The 17,448-nt window shown below is 49.7% G+C and overlaps 2 protein-coding genes across 3 annotated transcripts; one reads left to right on the top strand and one right to left on the bottom strand.

Annotated features, from left to right (window-relative positions):
* Positions 1-654: 654 nt before the first annotated feature.
* UBFD1 (ubiquitin family domain containing 1) lies at positions 655-11,712 on the bottom strand. Its single transcript, XM_068699765.1, has 7 exons — positions 11,558-11,712; positions 11,105-11,338; positions 10,819-11,027; positions 9,622-9,687; positions 9,307-9,412; positions 6,706-6,788; positions 655-5,454 (listed from the first exon to the last, which is right to left on the bottom strand). Exons 1-7 carry the CDS (start codon positions 11,574-11,576, stop codon positions 5,344-5,346), a joined length of 828 nt encoding a protein of 275 aa, XP_068555866.1. The 5' UTR covers positions 11,577-11,712; the 3' UTR covers positions 655-5,343.
* Positions 11,713-12,132: 420 nt separating this feature from the next.
* Positions 12,133-17,418, top strand: EARS2 (glutamyl-tRNA synthetase 2, mitochondrial). Of its 2 annotated transcripts, none has more exons than XM_068699762.1 (9): positions 12,133-12,289; positions 12,385-12,540; positions 13,059-13,248; positions 13,504-13,976; positions 14,820-14,928; positions 15,107-15,260; positions 16,022-16,152; positions 16,517-16,652; positions 17,156-17,418. In XM_068699762.1, exons 1-9 carry the CDS (start codon positions 12,202-12,204, stop codon positions 17,237-17,239), a joined length of 1,521 nt encoding a protein of 506 aa, XP_068555863.1. In that variant the 5' UTR covers positions 12,133-12,201; the 3' UTR covers positions 17,240-17,418. The 2 variants fall into 2 exon arrangements, with proteins under 2 accessions (XP_068555863.1, XP_068555864.1); XM_068699763.1 differs by having other exon boundaries at positions 12,150-12,289; positions 12,444-12,540.
* Positions 17,419-17,448: the final 30 nt, after the last annotated feature.

Here is a 17,448-nt window from a genome sequence, read left to right on the forward strand (position 1 = left end):
CCCCCGGCACGGCCCGGCCCGGCACGGGGAAGCCCGGCCCCGGCGCTCCTTAAGGGGCTCGGACGCAGGGCAGGAGGGAGGCGCTGCCCCCAGCCCCCCCCGAGCCAGGAGCTGCCCGTGCTGCCAGCCGGGGGGGGCATCGCCTCCCGGGGGCTTTGTTGCGGCAAGAGCAGCGCTGAACGGGGGCGTCCCCTTATCGGGATTAACGGGGGGGAGGAAAAACTTCCCAGAGCTGTAGCAGACACGGAACAGCGCATGTTAAGCGTTAAAAAGTGGAGTCTGGTGGAAGCCCTGTAATAGGCCAAGCTCCTGAGCAGCTGTGCTCGGTGGGCTGGCTGTGTGCGAACAGAGCGGAGCCTGCCCAGCGCGGTGCGACATCAAACAGGAGTGAGCCCTGCTTGCAAACAGGGACCCAGCACAGCGCTGTCCTGTAACTCAGCCTCTTGGTGTGAGGTGCTGGAGGGCAGCAGCAAACACAAATCTCCATCCCAGGAGAGGCACCAGTAACAGCACTAACAACGAGCCCTGATTGCTGCGGGTTTCTGTGAACGTCTTTCTATCCAGAAACAAAGTGTGAACTCACTCGGGGTTGTTCACACTGTGAGAAGTAGGTTAGCACGTACAGAACACTGAAACACTCAAACACAGAAAGAATTAATTATCAAACTTTAATTCATAAGACTAATATTACAGAATAAAACAAATAGGATAACCAGTCAAGGTTACACTTAAAAAATCCAGCAGTGCAAATCTAAGACTAAATAGTTGTCATCTCCCCCTCCCCAGAAATAGGCAATAGATTATTTAAAAATACCATAAAACATGGCACTTACATATTTCATTTAAAATAAATCTGCAGTGGACAAAAACATCTAAGACCTTCTTTCTTTGAAAACAAACAGACAAAAAGAAATGAATTGCTCAGAACATGGATAAGATATAGTGAACTTCCATGAGCCACAGAAAGCAAATCCTTGGCTAGAAGGTAAAACGGCCACATGGTTCATACAACACTTGCCACAGCTCTCCTGGTCCCTTTCTTCCTTCTCCCCAGCGACTAGGACGTTGACTGGCAAAGCAAGATGCTGACAACCTAATTCTAACAGGTGGCAAAAGGTCAGAGTACAAAACTTAAAATGAAAACAGTTCCATTGGAAAATAAAGTTACAAAGGAAAAAAGAGTAAACAGAAGAAGGAAAATGTTGAGAACAAACCTTGCTCCACTGAGTTGGCACAGCAAGCGACCGGAGCCTGGGCTCTGCTGAGAGCGCGCCTGTGCCCTGTGACTGCCCCACCGGCACCCAAAGGGGGCACAGAGCAGAGCACTGCCAACACACGGCACCCGCACGGCGTCACCGCGAGTGGACTGCTGCTATTTGGACCTTAATTACGAAGCGATGGGTACAAACAGCGCCAAGTATGACATTTAACAGGCTGTGTGCGTGTTGCCAGCTACAATGTATTGCACGCTACCAGTTCCTCTAGCTCTTTTAATTCGGATCACCTCTTCTTTTTCATGATTATCCTTACTTTAGTTACACATTTCTCACCAAACCGTGTCACTGATGGACATTAACAATTTAATCTTAAGCTTGATATGAAAAACCCGCAAGTAATACAAGATTTCCACGCATGATGCAGTCTACGTTCAAACCCACCCAAGGTTTATTGATGCCCTTTTGTAGTCCTAACCGAATACTGACGCAGGAGCCGCTCATGCAGAGCACAGCAGCAGAAGGAACACCAAACCCTCAACAAGGACAGGAACAGGAACCCTGCAGCAGGGCGCACGGAGAGGTGAACAAATGGCAGGAGGTGCAGCGTTTCAGCTCGCCGTGGGCAAAGGGCTCCGAGCAGCTCCGTAACTGGTTCCTTAAAACCGGTGTCCTGGCGGGCAGGTTCTGCTCCTGCACGCCACTGGCGAGGGCAGTGAGGACAGACTGCCCAGGCACCGGCTGCCACGTTGGCGTGGGGACACCGCCTGCGCGCTGCTGGAACCCGCGTCTGCACGCCGGGTGCTCTGATCAAACACCGGGTGTGATGCCGGAAGGAACAGTACCCAAAAACGGTGCTCATGGGGAGTTACATCTGTATCCAGCAGGGACCTGATCTCCGCAGAAAGGCATTACATCGTTATTTAAGAGAAATAATCAAACTTTTGCATAGGAATCACCACAGATATTACCATAGACTTCCTATGGAAGAGTACACGTTGGCTTTCAAAACAGTCTTCATCAGCCAACTTAAAATTCTGACTGCATTTGCACTTTACTCATAATATTTGTCTTACCAAGGGCTAACCACTGCATCCTTCCACAGAACCATTTCTCATGGCAAATCTGCTCTGGAGAGCATCACAGTCATCAGAGAGTAAAATCCAAAACCAAGAGAGAGGCGAGGGAACGGCTCCCTAGTTAGACGAGCTGTGACACAGTGCAACTAAAGATATTGAATGTTTTCTTAGATGTTAATGATCACTAACACCAAGAATCACCTTGGAAAAATGGGTATATACCAGAAGATATAAAGTTCCATGATTCCAAAAGAGAAAGGATTTTAAAAGCGATGCTAAGTTCAACAGGAAAATTCATGTCAAAGAACTCCCAAGAATCCTACTCAATTAAGCCAACAAACACCAGTTAAAGCGTTTCAGATGAGCAACACCTTCCCGTGTTTTAATTCAAACTTTGCACATAGAACAAAAAAAAAAAAAAGAAGAAAATTCCATTTTTCAAATCAAATTCAACTAGAAATTGAAGTACCTAAACAACCATTTTAGTTTATAATGTTCTTTTGTTCACATTTAAAGCTGCTTTGTAACCACCACCTTTTATATTCTGTTTCTTTTGAGATGATTTATTGTACCTGGCACAGGACGCAGAGCACTCGGGAGGGAATGCGAAATGCTAACTCCTGCAGTGCTCTGCCTGCCCAGGTGCCCTTCTCGCTTCGACAGCGCTCCGGTCGGGTGCGTGCCCTCCCGCAGCAGCAGCACTGCACTCACCCGAGTTATTGCATCGAACGTGGAAGCCACGGCAACTCTGGGGAAGAGTTGGAACTAAGGTACACGTCCTCTCAGGGAGCAAGCCAGCGAAAGAACAGGAAAGGAAAATGGAGTATGAGTGATGTACAGACAGGGCCGAGCAGGTCAAGTAGCAAGTGGAAGCTGATAACCACAGAACCAACAACACTGGCAAGTGCAAAGGTGAAGCCAAGTGACAGAAAGAAACAGTGTCACTAATTATCCTAATATACCATACACATACAATAGATGATGCAGTACTGGAGTGCACACACTTCCCACCGGGTACTGAAATGGAAATTTAAGCCTTAACACCAGGATTGGCAATTAGAAAACAATAGGAGTGACAATAGGAGTGTCAGCTGCATTTAAGTTGTAGTTACACCTCCAATTAATGGGTCCCAGCCCCTCTGTCTGCATTCACTCGCCCCGAGCACTCGGAAGGGGTTGTTCTGGGGAGCTGGCAGCACTCCTGCAGGGATCGCGCCCATCTCCGCGCACTCACGGCAAGACACACTGCTGCTGGCTTGTATACAGGAAGGAAATACCTCAAGCTACAAGAGTAACGAGCACACCACTAGTTTATATGTTGGATATGAAACACCTTAAAGTCGTATTGCATGGATGTTCTAACTGAAAATACAAAACAAAAGCTGCTGATGTTGCCATCAAGAGTCTACAGGTAAACACGCAACCGTAACACACCATAAAATGAACGCTTTTCTGAGTCTCTCAAATAAAAAAAATACTCGTTTGGGAATTTGCACCTGCTGAGTTTCAACTGGGCTACTTCAAGGAACGGGAAAAAAGGACGTGGGATATATTCAGCTCAACTATTCAAAAAGGATATTTCTAAGTGAGCTTCACAAAATGTTGAGCTATTTGTATGAATTAATATCAAACCCACAGTGTTACAAAAAAAAAGTGATCTGTTAGATGCAGGTTTAACACACAGCAAGACTGATTCAGTCTGACTGCACGATACAATCTGTTACGGTTGTGCACCTTTTCAGGACTGAAAGGTCCGTTCAGAAAACCTGAGATAAATGGCACGTTCATTGCTGAGATGACACAGAATATCACAAACCAAAGGCAAGGAGCAGTATTTCAGACAGACCTAGATGCAAGAACTTATTGTAAACTTGAGCAAAAGAAAAGCTGAAAGGTAATTTAAATTTCAAAAGTTAGTTGTTAGATAGACATCCCTCATTTGGTAAGATTCACTGAACGTGATACTTTAAAAATGTCAAATCCAGGTCACAAAAGACTACTGCAGTTATTCCGAATGGGAAATGGCATCGGAGCTTCTCTCTCCCACCTCTGCCCTCCTCCCAACAAAATACAAGACAGGAAGGTCTCTTTGGTTCGCTTCCTTTGCGAGATTTGTGTTTCTCCTTCAGTGCACTCCCACCAGGCAGCGTTAGGCAGCGCACCCCGGAGATTTTTGTTTGTTTTTTCCAGTGGGACAGGTGAGTGTCACACCAACGGCTGCAAAACGGCTCCGGACTGCAACACGCACAATCAAGAGAATGCTCCTAAAATGTAGCACCCCAGGCAGGAGGTAAAAGAGGAGCAGGGAGGTATGCACACAAGAGGAAAACAACTAAAGTGGCATGGAATGGGCCAGTAAGCAGCACTGGGGCACGGTGATAACAACACATCCACAGTGGTATTCACCTGCTCCAAACATGCCACCCAGAGTACCAACCCAGAGCTGAGAGAGGGGGAGAGAGAGCACACGGCATCTTTGGGTTTAAGGAAACAAAATCAGAGGTTTGCTACCAAAGACTCAAACCTGAAATAAAAGGGCCAGCAGAATATGGCTTACTAAACATCAATTTTGCATACTGTTTAAAGTTTATTATTTAAAAACTGTTTCTGAAGTTCTCAGTCACAACCAAGTAACTAAATTAAGTTTAATGCTTGTAACTGAAAGATTATGAAAATATCTGTTTTTGTTCAAACCATGTAAAAAATCCTCAATAATACATTGTAATATTTACTTTTTAAAACTAAATTGGAAGATCAACTCTCAGCAGATTTAAGTGTATTACACACGGTATTTTGTGAATTAAGATTTATTGATTTCCACTGTATTTGCTTTAAATATGGTTGAAGCTGACTGCAGAAAAGGGATGGTGAAATTTAAGTTAAAAGTAAACTAATGGTGAAAGAACATCACCTCTGGCTTCCATCAATGCCTCGTTTATCATATTTTATTAATAAAGTTCCAGGACTATCACATCCAGGGATGTTGGAGGCCTCTCCCAGCAGTGTCCTTAGCTTTGTGTCATTTTCCTGTGCCAGAGGTGAGCGTGCTTTCAAAAATACTGCCACTTTCCCAGCACCGTGTCTTTGATTGCATCAACATATTGAGTTGGTACCCAATAGACCCAGTAGTAAGATGCTTCTGTTGGGCCCAGCTGAAATGCCTGCAAAGTTAAAAATGACAACATTTACATGTGGAAAACAGAACAGCTTACACCAGACAGCCTGGACATACGTCTCACCCACAGCAGAAAGCAAACAAGTCTGCCATACCCATGGCCTCTTTCAAGGATGTTGTATGCACCACACATCTGGTGTGCAATTAAAGGAAATGTTCCTCTGAGAAACAACTGCAAAGAACCAATTAAGTGATGAGCTCTTCCCTTTATCACAGCTGCAACAAACTCTCTTGGCCAGTTTCAAGAACACGAGGAACTTAAGGAAGACAGAATCTAATGCACCCCCAAAGGTAAGTCTCTAAAGGAATTATGCACAGAGTTATGAAGACAAGTAGGAACTAAGACAACAAACGTGTTTTCATAAATGAAATCTCAGAATTTTAATTTGTCTATCTAAATAGACAGAATGTCCTATTCTCTTATTTATGTAAGCAGAAATCGGAGAGGAGCATTATGGCATGCCAATAACCTCTACCCTTGTTTTAGGATGATTTTTGTATCATTTCTGGAAGAGGTTTTCTTATATCGGTGATCAAAAACCAAATATTTGCAAAAAGACTAGATCAGCTCCCTCCTGCAGACAATGATTCTAAGGTACAGCATTTTCCCTTTCTTCCCCTAAAGAAAGGGAGCAGACTTATATAAGGAAATTACTTCAACTTCAGAAGTTGAATTCGGAAGAATTACTGCAATTCCTGTAGAGTACATAAAGCAAAACCTCAAAAGAAACAGCCAGTAGAATTAGCACTGCTCTCCTTAAATGTGTTACTTTTCTATAACCAATACCAGTTTTTCAGAAAATTAAGTGTGAAAAAAAATCATTACCGAATCAAATCACTTTCCTTTTTAAACCAGCAGCAAGACCTGTTATTTACATAAATAGAACAGAAACCAGAAATTCAACTAGATATAGGAAAATATCACTAACATTAAGAAATCATGAGTATTTTTAAGAAAGCATGGGTATTTTTACACTGCTGTAACAGTCACGAGATGGAGGATGTTAAATGGCACTACCACTAGTGTGAGACCAGCCCAGAGTTCCACGGAGTAGCAGATATCCCATACGCCGCCCAAAATATTTACATTATGACCACAGACAATGTTGACATTCCACAACATGAGGCTGGTATTGCTATCAGTCCCAGACTTGCTCTATTTTGAGAGCCTTCCTCCTGCATATTTGCATGAAGTAACTGGAATGATATTATTAATTAAAGTAGAGACACTACTTACCATCATGTGATAATCTTCGTGTCCTTCAATAGGTTCACTCACCACATTTTTAATGGACCCCATGGGTAACTTTTCTGTTCTCTCTACATCAAAATCGATCAAAGTATTATTTCTGAGACACGAGGAAGACGTATGTTATGCTAATGTCAAACACCACCTCCGTCATTTCCAAAAGCTCCTCGGGTGTCAGGCTTTCCCACTAGGGTGAACTTTGGGTATCTGCTGCTGAGAGGAACATCTTCCACGTCACCATACAGCCCCCAGCTGGAGCTCTAGGAACATAAAGGAATCCCAAACTGGACCGCACAGATCCCCACCTTTTGATGTCTCTGCAGCACACGAAGTACTTCAGGGTACCTGATGTTGGCCTTAAATTCAGCGAGGGGAAATTTCATGTTTCTCCCTAAGGAACTCCACTTGTACCAGCAGGATTGCTCCCATAGTGAAAACTCGTCCAGGTGTAAGAATATTCAGGACTATCAAGGATTACACTACGCTCTGCAGAAATGACAAGGCTGAAGGAAGCTGAGGGGAGAGGCTAGCTAACCCTTTGAGGTCTAGTTCTGGTTTTAACCCGAGGCAGTGCCCAGCTGTCACTATAAGAGCACAGGCAAGGAAACATTCATGTCTAAGTAGGGAAAGAAAAAGAAAAAAAAAAAAGGGAAACTGAAAGAAAAAAAGATAACTACAATTAGGTGATAGACTAAGGTCAGCCAGCCAGAAGCAACCAGCAAGAATGACACGGTGTAGTGTCCAGAGATTTTCTGTCTCAGTTATGTCCCTGCTTCTTTCTGAAGACCTAACTCCAAGAAGCTTCCTTTCAGTTCCAGCTTTCAGTGTCAGCCTAAAATTACTTTCTTGCACATAAGACAGAAAAAAACGTAAACTGAACAAAGAATTCCTTAGCTCTACATAATTAATTCTTGTGAACCAGAAAAAAATCCACCTCCTTAAGAAGGTGAACAGGGAGATAAACATATTCAGTCTGGGCTGTAAAGACAAATATTCTTTATCTCAGTGCTGTAACTAAGCTGACTCTAAACTGTCCCTGTGAGACTTGCAACTCCTTCACGGAGTGAAATCCTGCTTTGCACTCATTTATCACTCCACAATTGAATTACTTCTCGCAACATCTCAGCAACAGGCAAATCCATGCTACCGATGACTATATGAAATGTACACAGAGCAGCTGAGAAGCACGTACCCTCATCAGCCCTTAGGGTACAAAAACGTACAGTGTGATGTGGGAAGCAAAGGGAGGCTGTGTATGGGATAAATCAGTTGCAGTTTTCCAAGACTGCCAAGTTAAAAAGAAAAAAAAGAGCCACAACAACAAAAACTATGTTAACAGCTACTTGTGTTTATTCTGGCCCTTATGCGCTGGCGTCTACCAGGAGTTTCTCAGAGCAGGAAGTTTTCCTCTCACCAGCAGCCAGCAATTATAAGCAGTCCCTGAAGGAAGCAAGCTGCTGCTAATTTGGGGAAGTAGGGAAACAGGTTATATTAAAGACAGAGGACTATTAAGAAGAATCAAATTTCAAAGCTTAAGAAGCACTGATCTAGAGCACTTCAGAAATACTGAACTTGAAACTGGTCTAGAATGTGAGGGAAAAGGATTAATTACCTCAATACTACTCACGTATTTAGAACACTTTATCAGTAAGAAAAAACCAACACGTGCCCAAGTTATAGAGGAAAAAACGCAACGTCCCTGTCGCTTAGCCTAAGAGATCTCACTGCGATTTGTACCAGTGGAGATTTTAAAGACAGAAAACCCTCGAGTTCACAATCAAGTCTGTCCTACATAGGAAAGGTCAAAAACTTTTGAGATTTCTGCTTACTTTGGAAATAACGTAGCAGCTGGAGGTGCCATCCAAAGCTAACATTACCATCCAATTAGGTTATTTTACTGGGACAGCGAGCAAGCACTTCTATTCTTCTTGCTCATCAATATAACACTGCCCCATCCTGGTCAAACTAAAGGCTTCCTTTGGAGGCAGGGGGATTATCTGAGACGTCCTCAGCAATGCACGTTATCACCACAGCACTGTCAGCTCCTCCTGGCACCGCTCAAGACGGTAAACTGATTCCTCTGCACAGCAACACATGCCATAGTTTCTGCAGTTGTACATCACTGAAACAAGACACCCAACTGATTTTGGTTGGAAGGACAAATAACGACAGAGATGCCAGCACTCCTACTCTTATTCCCAGCTCTACGATTCTCTTTTGAGTCGCAGCCAAGTCATTGAGCCGCTATGTGATGCTGGCATCAAACCAATGTTTATGAAGTACTTTCGAGATACGTTAGAAATGCCAAATATTGTAATTTATATTTGGACCTATGAATAGCAGATTGGAACGTCAGTCTACTGGCACAACTGAACTCATGTTTTCCAAGAACAGAAATAAAATATCAACCAATAGTCGATAATACGAGAGAACAGCATTTGAGAACCAGCAGCAAAACTTAATTCTGAGGTAATAAAATAACAATATTATTCCCCGAACACAATTTAATCACATCAGAAACTTTCTAGCTCACACAGTTCACTTATACCCCAAACATTAATTATTCATCTCAGAATTTGAGTCGCTCACCTTTTGTACCAATCCATAGCTGGTCTTGCTCAAGTTTGAAGGTCAATCTTACTTTCCCCCCTGATTTGTTGTACATGCCAGATAATGGCACTGTTGGCAGGCGCTCCTACAAAAAAAGCAACACAGTAAGGTGCGGTGAAACACTAACAGGAGAAGGCTTGTCCTTTTGGATTTTTAACCATACAGATGATCTGATTTCCCAGTTTTCTACTAAGACAAGAAGGAGAGGTAAAGCCATCAAAGAAAGGTCTCAGGCCATAAAAAAAGCCCTCTCTTTTCTAATTGCAACAACGTCTCAAGTACTCATTTACTGACCTGAACGCCTTTAACAGAAGGCATCACATCATCGGGTTTTCCTTTATCCAATACTTTTCTGTGTTGCTACAAGGTAAAAGCAGAAGTTAGAATTTACAGAAACACCAGAGAATTGTTCACGTTACTTCTAACGCGCCCTGAGCTGACCATCACCCAACAGCGCCAGTTAAAAACTATTCAGTCACTTATCACACGGGAACAGTTAATTTTCAAAGTTAAAAAGCACTTCCTAGGAGAGTCTAAACAAATTATATAGATGAATAAAATCCCAATACGATGCAAAGGGTAACGTCCCTCGTAGAATTCACGTCTACACTGTATGTATACAAAGCCCACGCCTCACTCTAGCATCGTACATGCTGAATCACATCGGTGGCATTTGGCAAGACAGTTTGAACAGTCCAGTGTTACACTCAGTGAATGGCAGAAAACCCTCCACATCTGACAGTGCAGCATAGCGCAACACAGCAGCAAACCAGGCCAGATTAGAGCAGTAGTAACTAAGAAAAACATGCTCACAGCTCGTAAGTTGCTGAGTACCTTTAAACAATGATGGAACTTACAGTGAACGTGAACTATGATAAATTACAGAGAAACAAAAGCACGTCTCATAAAGGTTGTAGATCAACGATGCACGTTTTAATTTTTATTTAAATTTATTCTGAGAGGGGCTGGTGATACCTTGAGCTAAAAATCCTTTATCAGCCCACTGTGCTGCAGCACAGCCACCAAAACATGCCTGGCTGCATCGTGCTTTGCTTGCTACTAGGAGGCAACGCTTCGACATGAGAGGAGCATTCAGCAACCACGCTCCCTGCAGCGCTTGGGAAGCTGAGAGAATTGCTCTCTTGGTGTCCATTTAGAGGCAGTTTTTGGAAACCAAGTTCTTTTGTGTCTACCAAAATTAGTCAGGTTTTGGATATAATTAATCTTGGCTGTGTTTGAGCTAACAACCATGAAACGTTTCCCTTATTTAACGTTTCTGCCTGAAGTGCCTGGCAGCAGCACAGGAGGTGTCCTGAGCACCAGGCTCCGCTGGGCCGGGTGTTTCTGTGCCGTGAGACCCTCTCCACACTCGGCTGTCCCAACCAAAGCCCCTGCCCTGCTCCGAGGGCCCCACGGCGGCTGCAGAGCCCCACAGGAGAACCGCCCGAGCCCCACGGCACTGCCCCCCAGGCTCACAGAGCCGCCCACAACCTTCTGCCTGCAGAGCGGCTCCTTCTTGTTCTCCTCGGCCTTGACCTCCTGCTGGGCGGCCTCCTTGGGCGTGTTGACCGCCAGCACGTCGTTGATGGTGGAGCCCACCACCATGATCTTGGCTCCGTTCGTCACCTTGATCTCCCGCAGCGTCTTCTCCTCGGGCAGCAGCCCCTTGAACATCACCTTCTGCATGGCGGGCGGGAGGCCTGCGGGCGAGGCGGGACGGGGGGGGGGTTACCGGGGGCCCGGCCGCCCTGAGGGGCTCGGGGCCGCCCCCACCGACCTGTGAGCGAGTGGATCTCCTGCTTCAGGTCGGCGCCGGTGCCGTCCAGCCGGACCTTGACGTCGTACTTGTTCTTGTTCCAGATCACCTTCAGCTCCACCAGCTCCTCGCCGCCCTCGGCCGCGCCGCCGTTGCTGACGGAGGCCGGGGGGAGCCGGCGCCCCTCGCCCTGCGGGGAGCCGCCCTCCCCCCCGCAGCCTCCGGCCTCCGCCTCCATGGCCGGGCCCTCGGCACCTGCGGGAGCGCACGGGAAGGGACGGGACGGGAAGGGACCGGCAACCGGGTGCGGCACCGGGCGCGACGGCGACACCGACACCAGCCCCAGCCCCAGGCCCAGCCCCAGCCCCAGGCCCAGCCCCAGCCCCAGGCCCCCGTCCCCGTCCCCGCCCCGTGCGGCCCAGCCGCCCCCGGCCGCCCCCCGGCGCCCCCCGCCCCGGTGCCGCCCGCTCGTACCTGGCGCGGCGGCGGCCATGATGATTGTGTACAATCTGCCGCGGGGCACGCCGGGAAGCGCCCGCCGCGGGGAGCGCTGGGGGCTGGGCCGCGCCGGCACCCGTAGCCCCGCCCCCCCCGGCCCGGCCCCGAGCCCCGCGCGGCGAGAAGGGGGCGGCGGGGCCTTTACGGGGAGCCCCGCCCCTGCAGGCTGCGGGCGCGCTGATTGGCTGAGAGCTGCGGGCGGAAGGGGTGCGGCGGGACGGAGCCGGCACCCAGGGCGGAAGTGGCGCCGTGATTGGTTGGACGCTGAGGGCGGAAGTGCCCTGAAAGGTGGTGCCGGCACTGAGGGCGGAAGAGGCGCTCTGATTGGCTGGGAAACGACGCCGGAAGAAGCGTGATTGAACGTGCCGTCCCTGAGGGCGGAAACGGCGCTGTGATTGGCTGGACAGTGAGGGCGGAAGCGGCGTGCAGTGCGAGCCGGCACTGAGGGCGGAAGCGCTCCGTGATTGGCTGGGAACCGAGGGCGGAAGTGGCGTGTGGGGCGTGCCAGCACTGAGGGCGGAAACATTCTGTGATTGGCTGGGAACTGAGGGCGGAAGCGGCGTGCAGCGCGTGCCGTGGCTGAGGGCGGAAGCGGCGCGGTGCCGGCCGGGCGCTGCGGGATGGCGCGGGCCGTGCGGGCGCTGAGCGGCGGCGGCGCGGCCGGGCCGGGGCCGGGGCCGCGGGTGCGCTTCGGGCCCAGCCCCACAGGTACCGGGCGGGGGGCGGCGGGGGGCGGGGGGCGCGTTCGGGGCCGCCCCGAGGCTCCCCCCGGCCGTGACCGCCCCGCGCCGTCCCCGCCGCAGGTCGGCTGCACCTGGGGGGGCTCCGCACCGCGCTCTGCAACTTCCTGTTCGCCCGGCAGCGCCGCGGGGCCTTCGTGCTGCGCATCGAGGACACCGACCGGCTGCGGGCACTGCAGGGCGCCGCCGACGGCATCGAGGACATGCTGCAGTGGGCAGGTAGCGGGGGGGCACGGGGCAGGGCTCAGCACCCCGCGGGGCCGGGCCGGGCACCGGACGCCTCGTGCCGGGAGCAGCAGTCGGCGCTCGCAGCCCCCCCCCTGACAATTGTACAATAAATGAAAGGATGAACTGCACGTGCGGTGTTCACCAAAAGGTGCCTGAAGGTGTCGCTTTGTGCTCTGAGTCCTCTGCTGTTTGCTTGACCCTAAGAGCGAGGGGAACTTCAGAGCAAGCAACTGCAATGAACTTAGAGCCGGATCCCGCCGGTGTCCGCACAAGCAGATAAATTTTGGAGATCCGTGCCATTGAATGCTAATTCTGGAGCAGGTGAAACAATTGGCCACGATCCCGGCTGTATTTCTGAAGCACCCTTTGTACACCTACCCCTGACTAATCCTTGCTGCAGGTCACCCATCAGAGCTACCCGACCATTCACTGGCTTTAGCTGTTTTTCCTGCTGTGTGCTCCCCACACAACGCTCCATGCCCTGATGTCGCTGCCTTTCCATGTTCCAGGCATTGCCCCTGATGAAAGCCCTCGCCGTGGCGGTGCGTTTGGGCCCTACCGGCAGTCCCAGAGACTCGACCTGTACCGGCAGGCCTGCGACGTGCTCCTGGACCGCGGCGCGGCGTACCGCTGCTTCTGCACCCCGCAGCGCCTGCAGCTGCTGAAGAAGGAGGCGCTGCGGAACCAACAAACCCCGCGGTAGGCAGTCCTCTTCCCTGGCCATTGCCTCTGTGCTACGCGCTCCCAGCCCCTTGGGACAAGGTGTGTGTGCTGGGAGTGTTGTCTCTGCGCCCTCAGAAGCTGAGGGGAGTGATGTCCAGAGATGAGAAGCTGACTGGAGTGTATTGGGCAGACGACAGCTGAAATTCAGGACTTTGTTTAGATTTGATCCCATGTAAGCGTGGTGGGGGTTGGTATGTGTTAACCTGAGACCCCCGCTCTCCTTTCTCAAAGGTACGACAACCGCTGCCGGCACCTGACGCCCAAAGAGGTGGCTGAGAAGCTGTCGCAGGGCCTCGACTGGGTGGTGCGCTTCCGGCTGGAGAGGGGCGTGGAGCCCTTCCAGGACCTGGTCTACGGCTGGAACAAGCACGAAGTGGCCGAGGTGGAAGGCGACCCGGTGATTCTTAAGGGGGACGGCTTCCCCACCTACCACCTGGCAAACGTGGTGGATGACCACTACATGGCCATCAGCCACGTTCTGCGAGGAACCGAGTGGCTTACCTCAACGTCCAAGCACCTCCTGCTCTACAAAGCCTTTGGCTGGGATCCCCCTCAGTTTGGCCACCTCCCGCTGCTCCTGAACAAGGACGGTGCTAAGCTGTCGAAAAGGCAGGGGGACGTCTTCCTGGAGCGTTTTGCTCAGGATGGCTACTTGCCAGAGGCCCTGCTGGACATTATCACCAATTGTGGCTCTGGATTTGCAGGTAAGGGGAACGGGCTCAGCACTTGCTCGGACACTCCATGATGCCGACTTTTGGGCAAATTCGTTCCCAGTTTATTCTTGTATTCAAGAACTTTGACAGTGTTCAAAAGGATCAGGAGATGGTAGTCAAGCAACCAGTCTGAAGGGGCTTCTGTCACCGAAATGCTGCCAGGGCTTCTGCAGAGCTCCTGGGAAGGCCTCGGTGGTGGCCTGGGATGGTGGCAATGTTTCTGTCCACTTAAGTGGAGTCTAAAGTTTAAAGAGTTCCTACTGGGGACAACGTCCTTCTCAAGGTGAAGAAGCCTTCTGCAAGCTCTTGGGAATACTTGTATTCTGTAGTTAATGATTGCAGCCACGTAACACATCTTTCACACTTGTTTAACCTAAAAGACCGTGAGAGGTTGACTCAGTTACTCCTTTTGCTCTCGCTGTGTGACTATTGCATGAGCTTATGTTTCAGGAACTTGGCTTGGGAATGAAACCTTTACTGGACAGCAGAGTCTCCAGGCCAGGTGTTATTTCTGCTGGGCCGAATGATGCAAGGGGTGTTTCACTGAAGGGTGTAACAGAGCCAGGCAGAATGTCCCAGTTTCTAGTTCCTTCACAGAGTCTGCTCGTCCAAAGAGGGCAACTTCCAGTGCGTGCCTGCCAGAAGTTCCCTTCTCGTATGTCGCTGCTTCCTGTCAGTGCCGTGGAAAGCAGCCCTCCTCTTCCTCCTCCTCTCTCACCTCTTGGCCATGCTGCTGCACTAGCGCTGAGCCTGGGGTTTGCAAGGAAAAGCAGTGACTTCAGTTCTCTGCTGGAGAGCGAATGTAAATCATAACCTCGTTGGGTTACGTTGCAGAGAAGCAGATGGGGAGGACTCTGGAGGAGCTGATCTCGCAGTTTGAAATCGGCAGGATCACGACCCATTCCGCCTTACTGGATCTTGAGATGCTCCCGGAATTCAACAGGTACAAACACCGGTGGTAACGTTAAATCTGAGTGGTCTGCTGCAGGATGTCTGCTTGGGGGTTTGATGTTGCTTTTCTAGCAGGTCTAAAGTTCCAGTTGGTAAGTGTTGGGAGACTGAGATCATTGGCGTTGGACTAACCCAAAGCAGTCTAAAAGCAGTTCTTTCCCTTGTCACAGGGTGCACCTCGCTCGCCACATTGAGAATGAAGAGCTTCGGCAGAAGCTAATTCGGGAGCTGCAGTCGCTGGTGGAGCGTGTCTATGGGGATCAACAAATGGATAAAGAGGTTCTAGAAAAGGAGTACGTGGAGCAAGTCCTTCTGATGAGAAAAGTATGAAAAGTGGTAGGGTTGTGTTACTGCTTCGGGTAGTCCTGGAGCGTGGGACGCCGTGGGCTTGTGGGATTCCTGCCTGGAGACTCAGCCGAGTTCTGGGCGTTGCTTTGACCTGAGCTCTGCAGCCTGCAAACAGAGGTGGCTGCCACTGCCAGTTCACGGGAAAAACTGCCAAAACACGGTGGTGTAGTTAGCTGACCTGAAGGAATGGGTGGCGTAGGCTGTGGACAGGATGGAAGATACCGTGGCTCTTCCCAATGTCAGGAAAGAGGTGAAGCCAGCAGGTTCCCAGTCTGCCCCTGGGATGCTGCTGTAGCATCTGGTGAATTCCTTGCAGACCATGAAGTGTTCTTAAAAGGGCGAGCAAAGTCCCTGTCTGCGAGCACGAGGGTGGTGGTGGCAGCAGGGACTGGGCCGGCCATGTGACTTGCTACGTGTCTCATGAGAGGCAGCTCTGAGTGTGGCAAGCCACTTCCCAGGCTGAACTGTGAGTCAGCTGCGTGTGGCTGAGCAGGACGCGGAGAGCAGCCCCGCAGGCTGCTTTCGTGTCGTGTTCACACCAGCTGGTTACGGCTGCGGAAGAACGAAGCAGCCGGAATGTCAGCGCTTCACGTTTCTTTCGAGAGGTACAAAGCGCAAGGCAGCGGCGTGTTTGGACCCTCTTCAATTGTTTGAGAAGTCCAGAGAGCAGCAGCTATCTCCCTCTTCACCCCCTCACCTTGACCCTCAGCCGTGACAGCTTTGCTTTCTTCCTCCAGGGTCACATAAGCCTCCTGAAGGACCTGGTGTCGTGTGACTATGCTTACTTGTGGGTCAGGCCCTCAGTGTCCCAAGAGCAGCTCCAAACTATTTCTGCAGAAGCAGATGACATAGGAAAACTAGTCATAGGGTAAGTGTCTCTTTCCAGCTCTGTACGCACCACCTGTCCGCCCCAGAGCATCGCTCTTGGCTGCTGTGCTCATGGTTTTCATTTGTTTTGGTTTACCTTAGAATGTGCTGCTAATGACTGGTTCTGAGTGTCTTTAACTGAAAGGCTGCTTACCAGCAGGAATGCTTACATTAAAGCTCTTGGGATTGAGCATTAATCCTAATGCTTAGGGCAGGAGAGAAAACCCAGAACTGCTAGAATTGTGAGAAGATTTTGCAAAACCAGTCTGAGGCAGCTGGCAGTTCTCTAAGTCACTAGATGCTTCTGGGTAGGAGTCCTGTGTGCTGTACGTCCCCAGACTGTAAGGGCATCTCCTTTCCTAAAGGCTTATGGAGAGACAAACAGCTGTTTTGACCATGGAGGAGTTGAACAAAGACCTCAGAAACCTTCAGAAGCAAACCAGAGAGACTAAGTACAGCAGCATGATGAAGCTCCTTCGCCTGGCTCTCAGTGGGCAGCAGGTAAAAAAAAAAAAAAAAAGTTCTGAGACTGGGACCTTCTCTTTTCCTGGCTGTGGTTTATTTTTTTTAAACAGCTACCTTCTCTCTGATACCAAGATACTGGTATTTTGGCGGCACATCCTGCAAGAATTCACATCAGTTGCCGTTACGAGTGAAAGTACTGATGTGCAGTTCTGGAGGAAAGGCTGCTCTGAAAGTTTCAGGAAGGCAGAAATTGTTAAGGCATGAATGTGCTGGTCACAAATGTGGAGTTAGGAAAGACTTCTGGACCAGCTGTCTTTTTGGTTCAGTTTGATCATTCTTAGTATCTTGGCACTCAGTATTTTAGTACTTTGGGAGGGGAAAAAAATAAATCTTGCTTTGAGATTGCTCAGAAAACCCGTGCCCTCGGTCTAACAGCAATCTGATAGCTAATCACGCTGTCGCTTCCTGCCTGGTGGTGCAGACATTTGGACTGAGAAGTGCAGGTTTCCGTTCCTACAATGACTTCTCGTGTGTTTCAGCACGGACCCAGCGTGGCGGAGATGATGGTGACTCTGGGACCCAGAGAAGTGTGTGGAAGGCTACACAAAGCACTCTCCAGCTGACACCAGACCAGTGACTGCGGGGGTCAGCCCTGGCACAGCACCGTGTCCCCGAGCCCTGTGCCTCCTGGGGACAGCGCGATCAGCTGGGGTCACACGAGGGGGGCTCTGGGCAGTGTTTGCGGTCTGTACGGCTGTGGAAGCCAAGTGAAAGCCAGCCCGCCTGGGAGCTGGCAGCAGGAGTGGCTCTGTCCTTGTGCGTTCCTCGTGGG

Source organism: Anas acuta, chromosome 15, assembly GCF_963932015.1.
Source record: "Anas acuta chromosome 15, bAnaAcu1.1, whole genome shotgun sequence".
Classification (NCBI taxonomy): domain Eukaryota; kingdom Metazoa; phylum Chordata; class Aves; order Anseriformes; family Anatidae; genus Anas; species Anas acuta.

Excerpts from the sequence above, each read along its gene's own strand:
- UBFD1 (XM_068699765.1), bottom strand. Across the intron at positions 6,789-9,306 it reads GCTATGGATTGGTACAAAAG|AGAGAACAGAAAAGTTACCC; the intron begins GTGAGCGACTCA and ends ATTTTGATGTAG. Across the intron at positions 5,455-6,705 it reads ACGAAGATTATCACATGATG|GCATTTCAGCTGGGCCCAAC; the intron begins GTAAGTAGTGTC and ends TTAACTTTGCAG.
- EARS2 (XM_068699762.1), top strand. The coding sequence starts at position 12,202 with ATGGCGCGGGCCGTGCGGGCGCTGAGCGGCGGCGGCGCGGCCGGGCCG. Across the intron at positions 14,929-15,106 it reads ATGCTCCCGGAATTCAACAG|GGTGCACCTCGCTCGCCACA; the intron begins GTACAAACACCG and ends CCCTTGTCACAG. Across the intron at positions 16,653-17,155 it reads TGGCTCTCAGTGGGCAGCAG|CACGGACCCAGCGTGGCGGA; the intron begins GTAAAAAAAAAA and ends CGTGTGTTTCAG.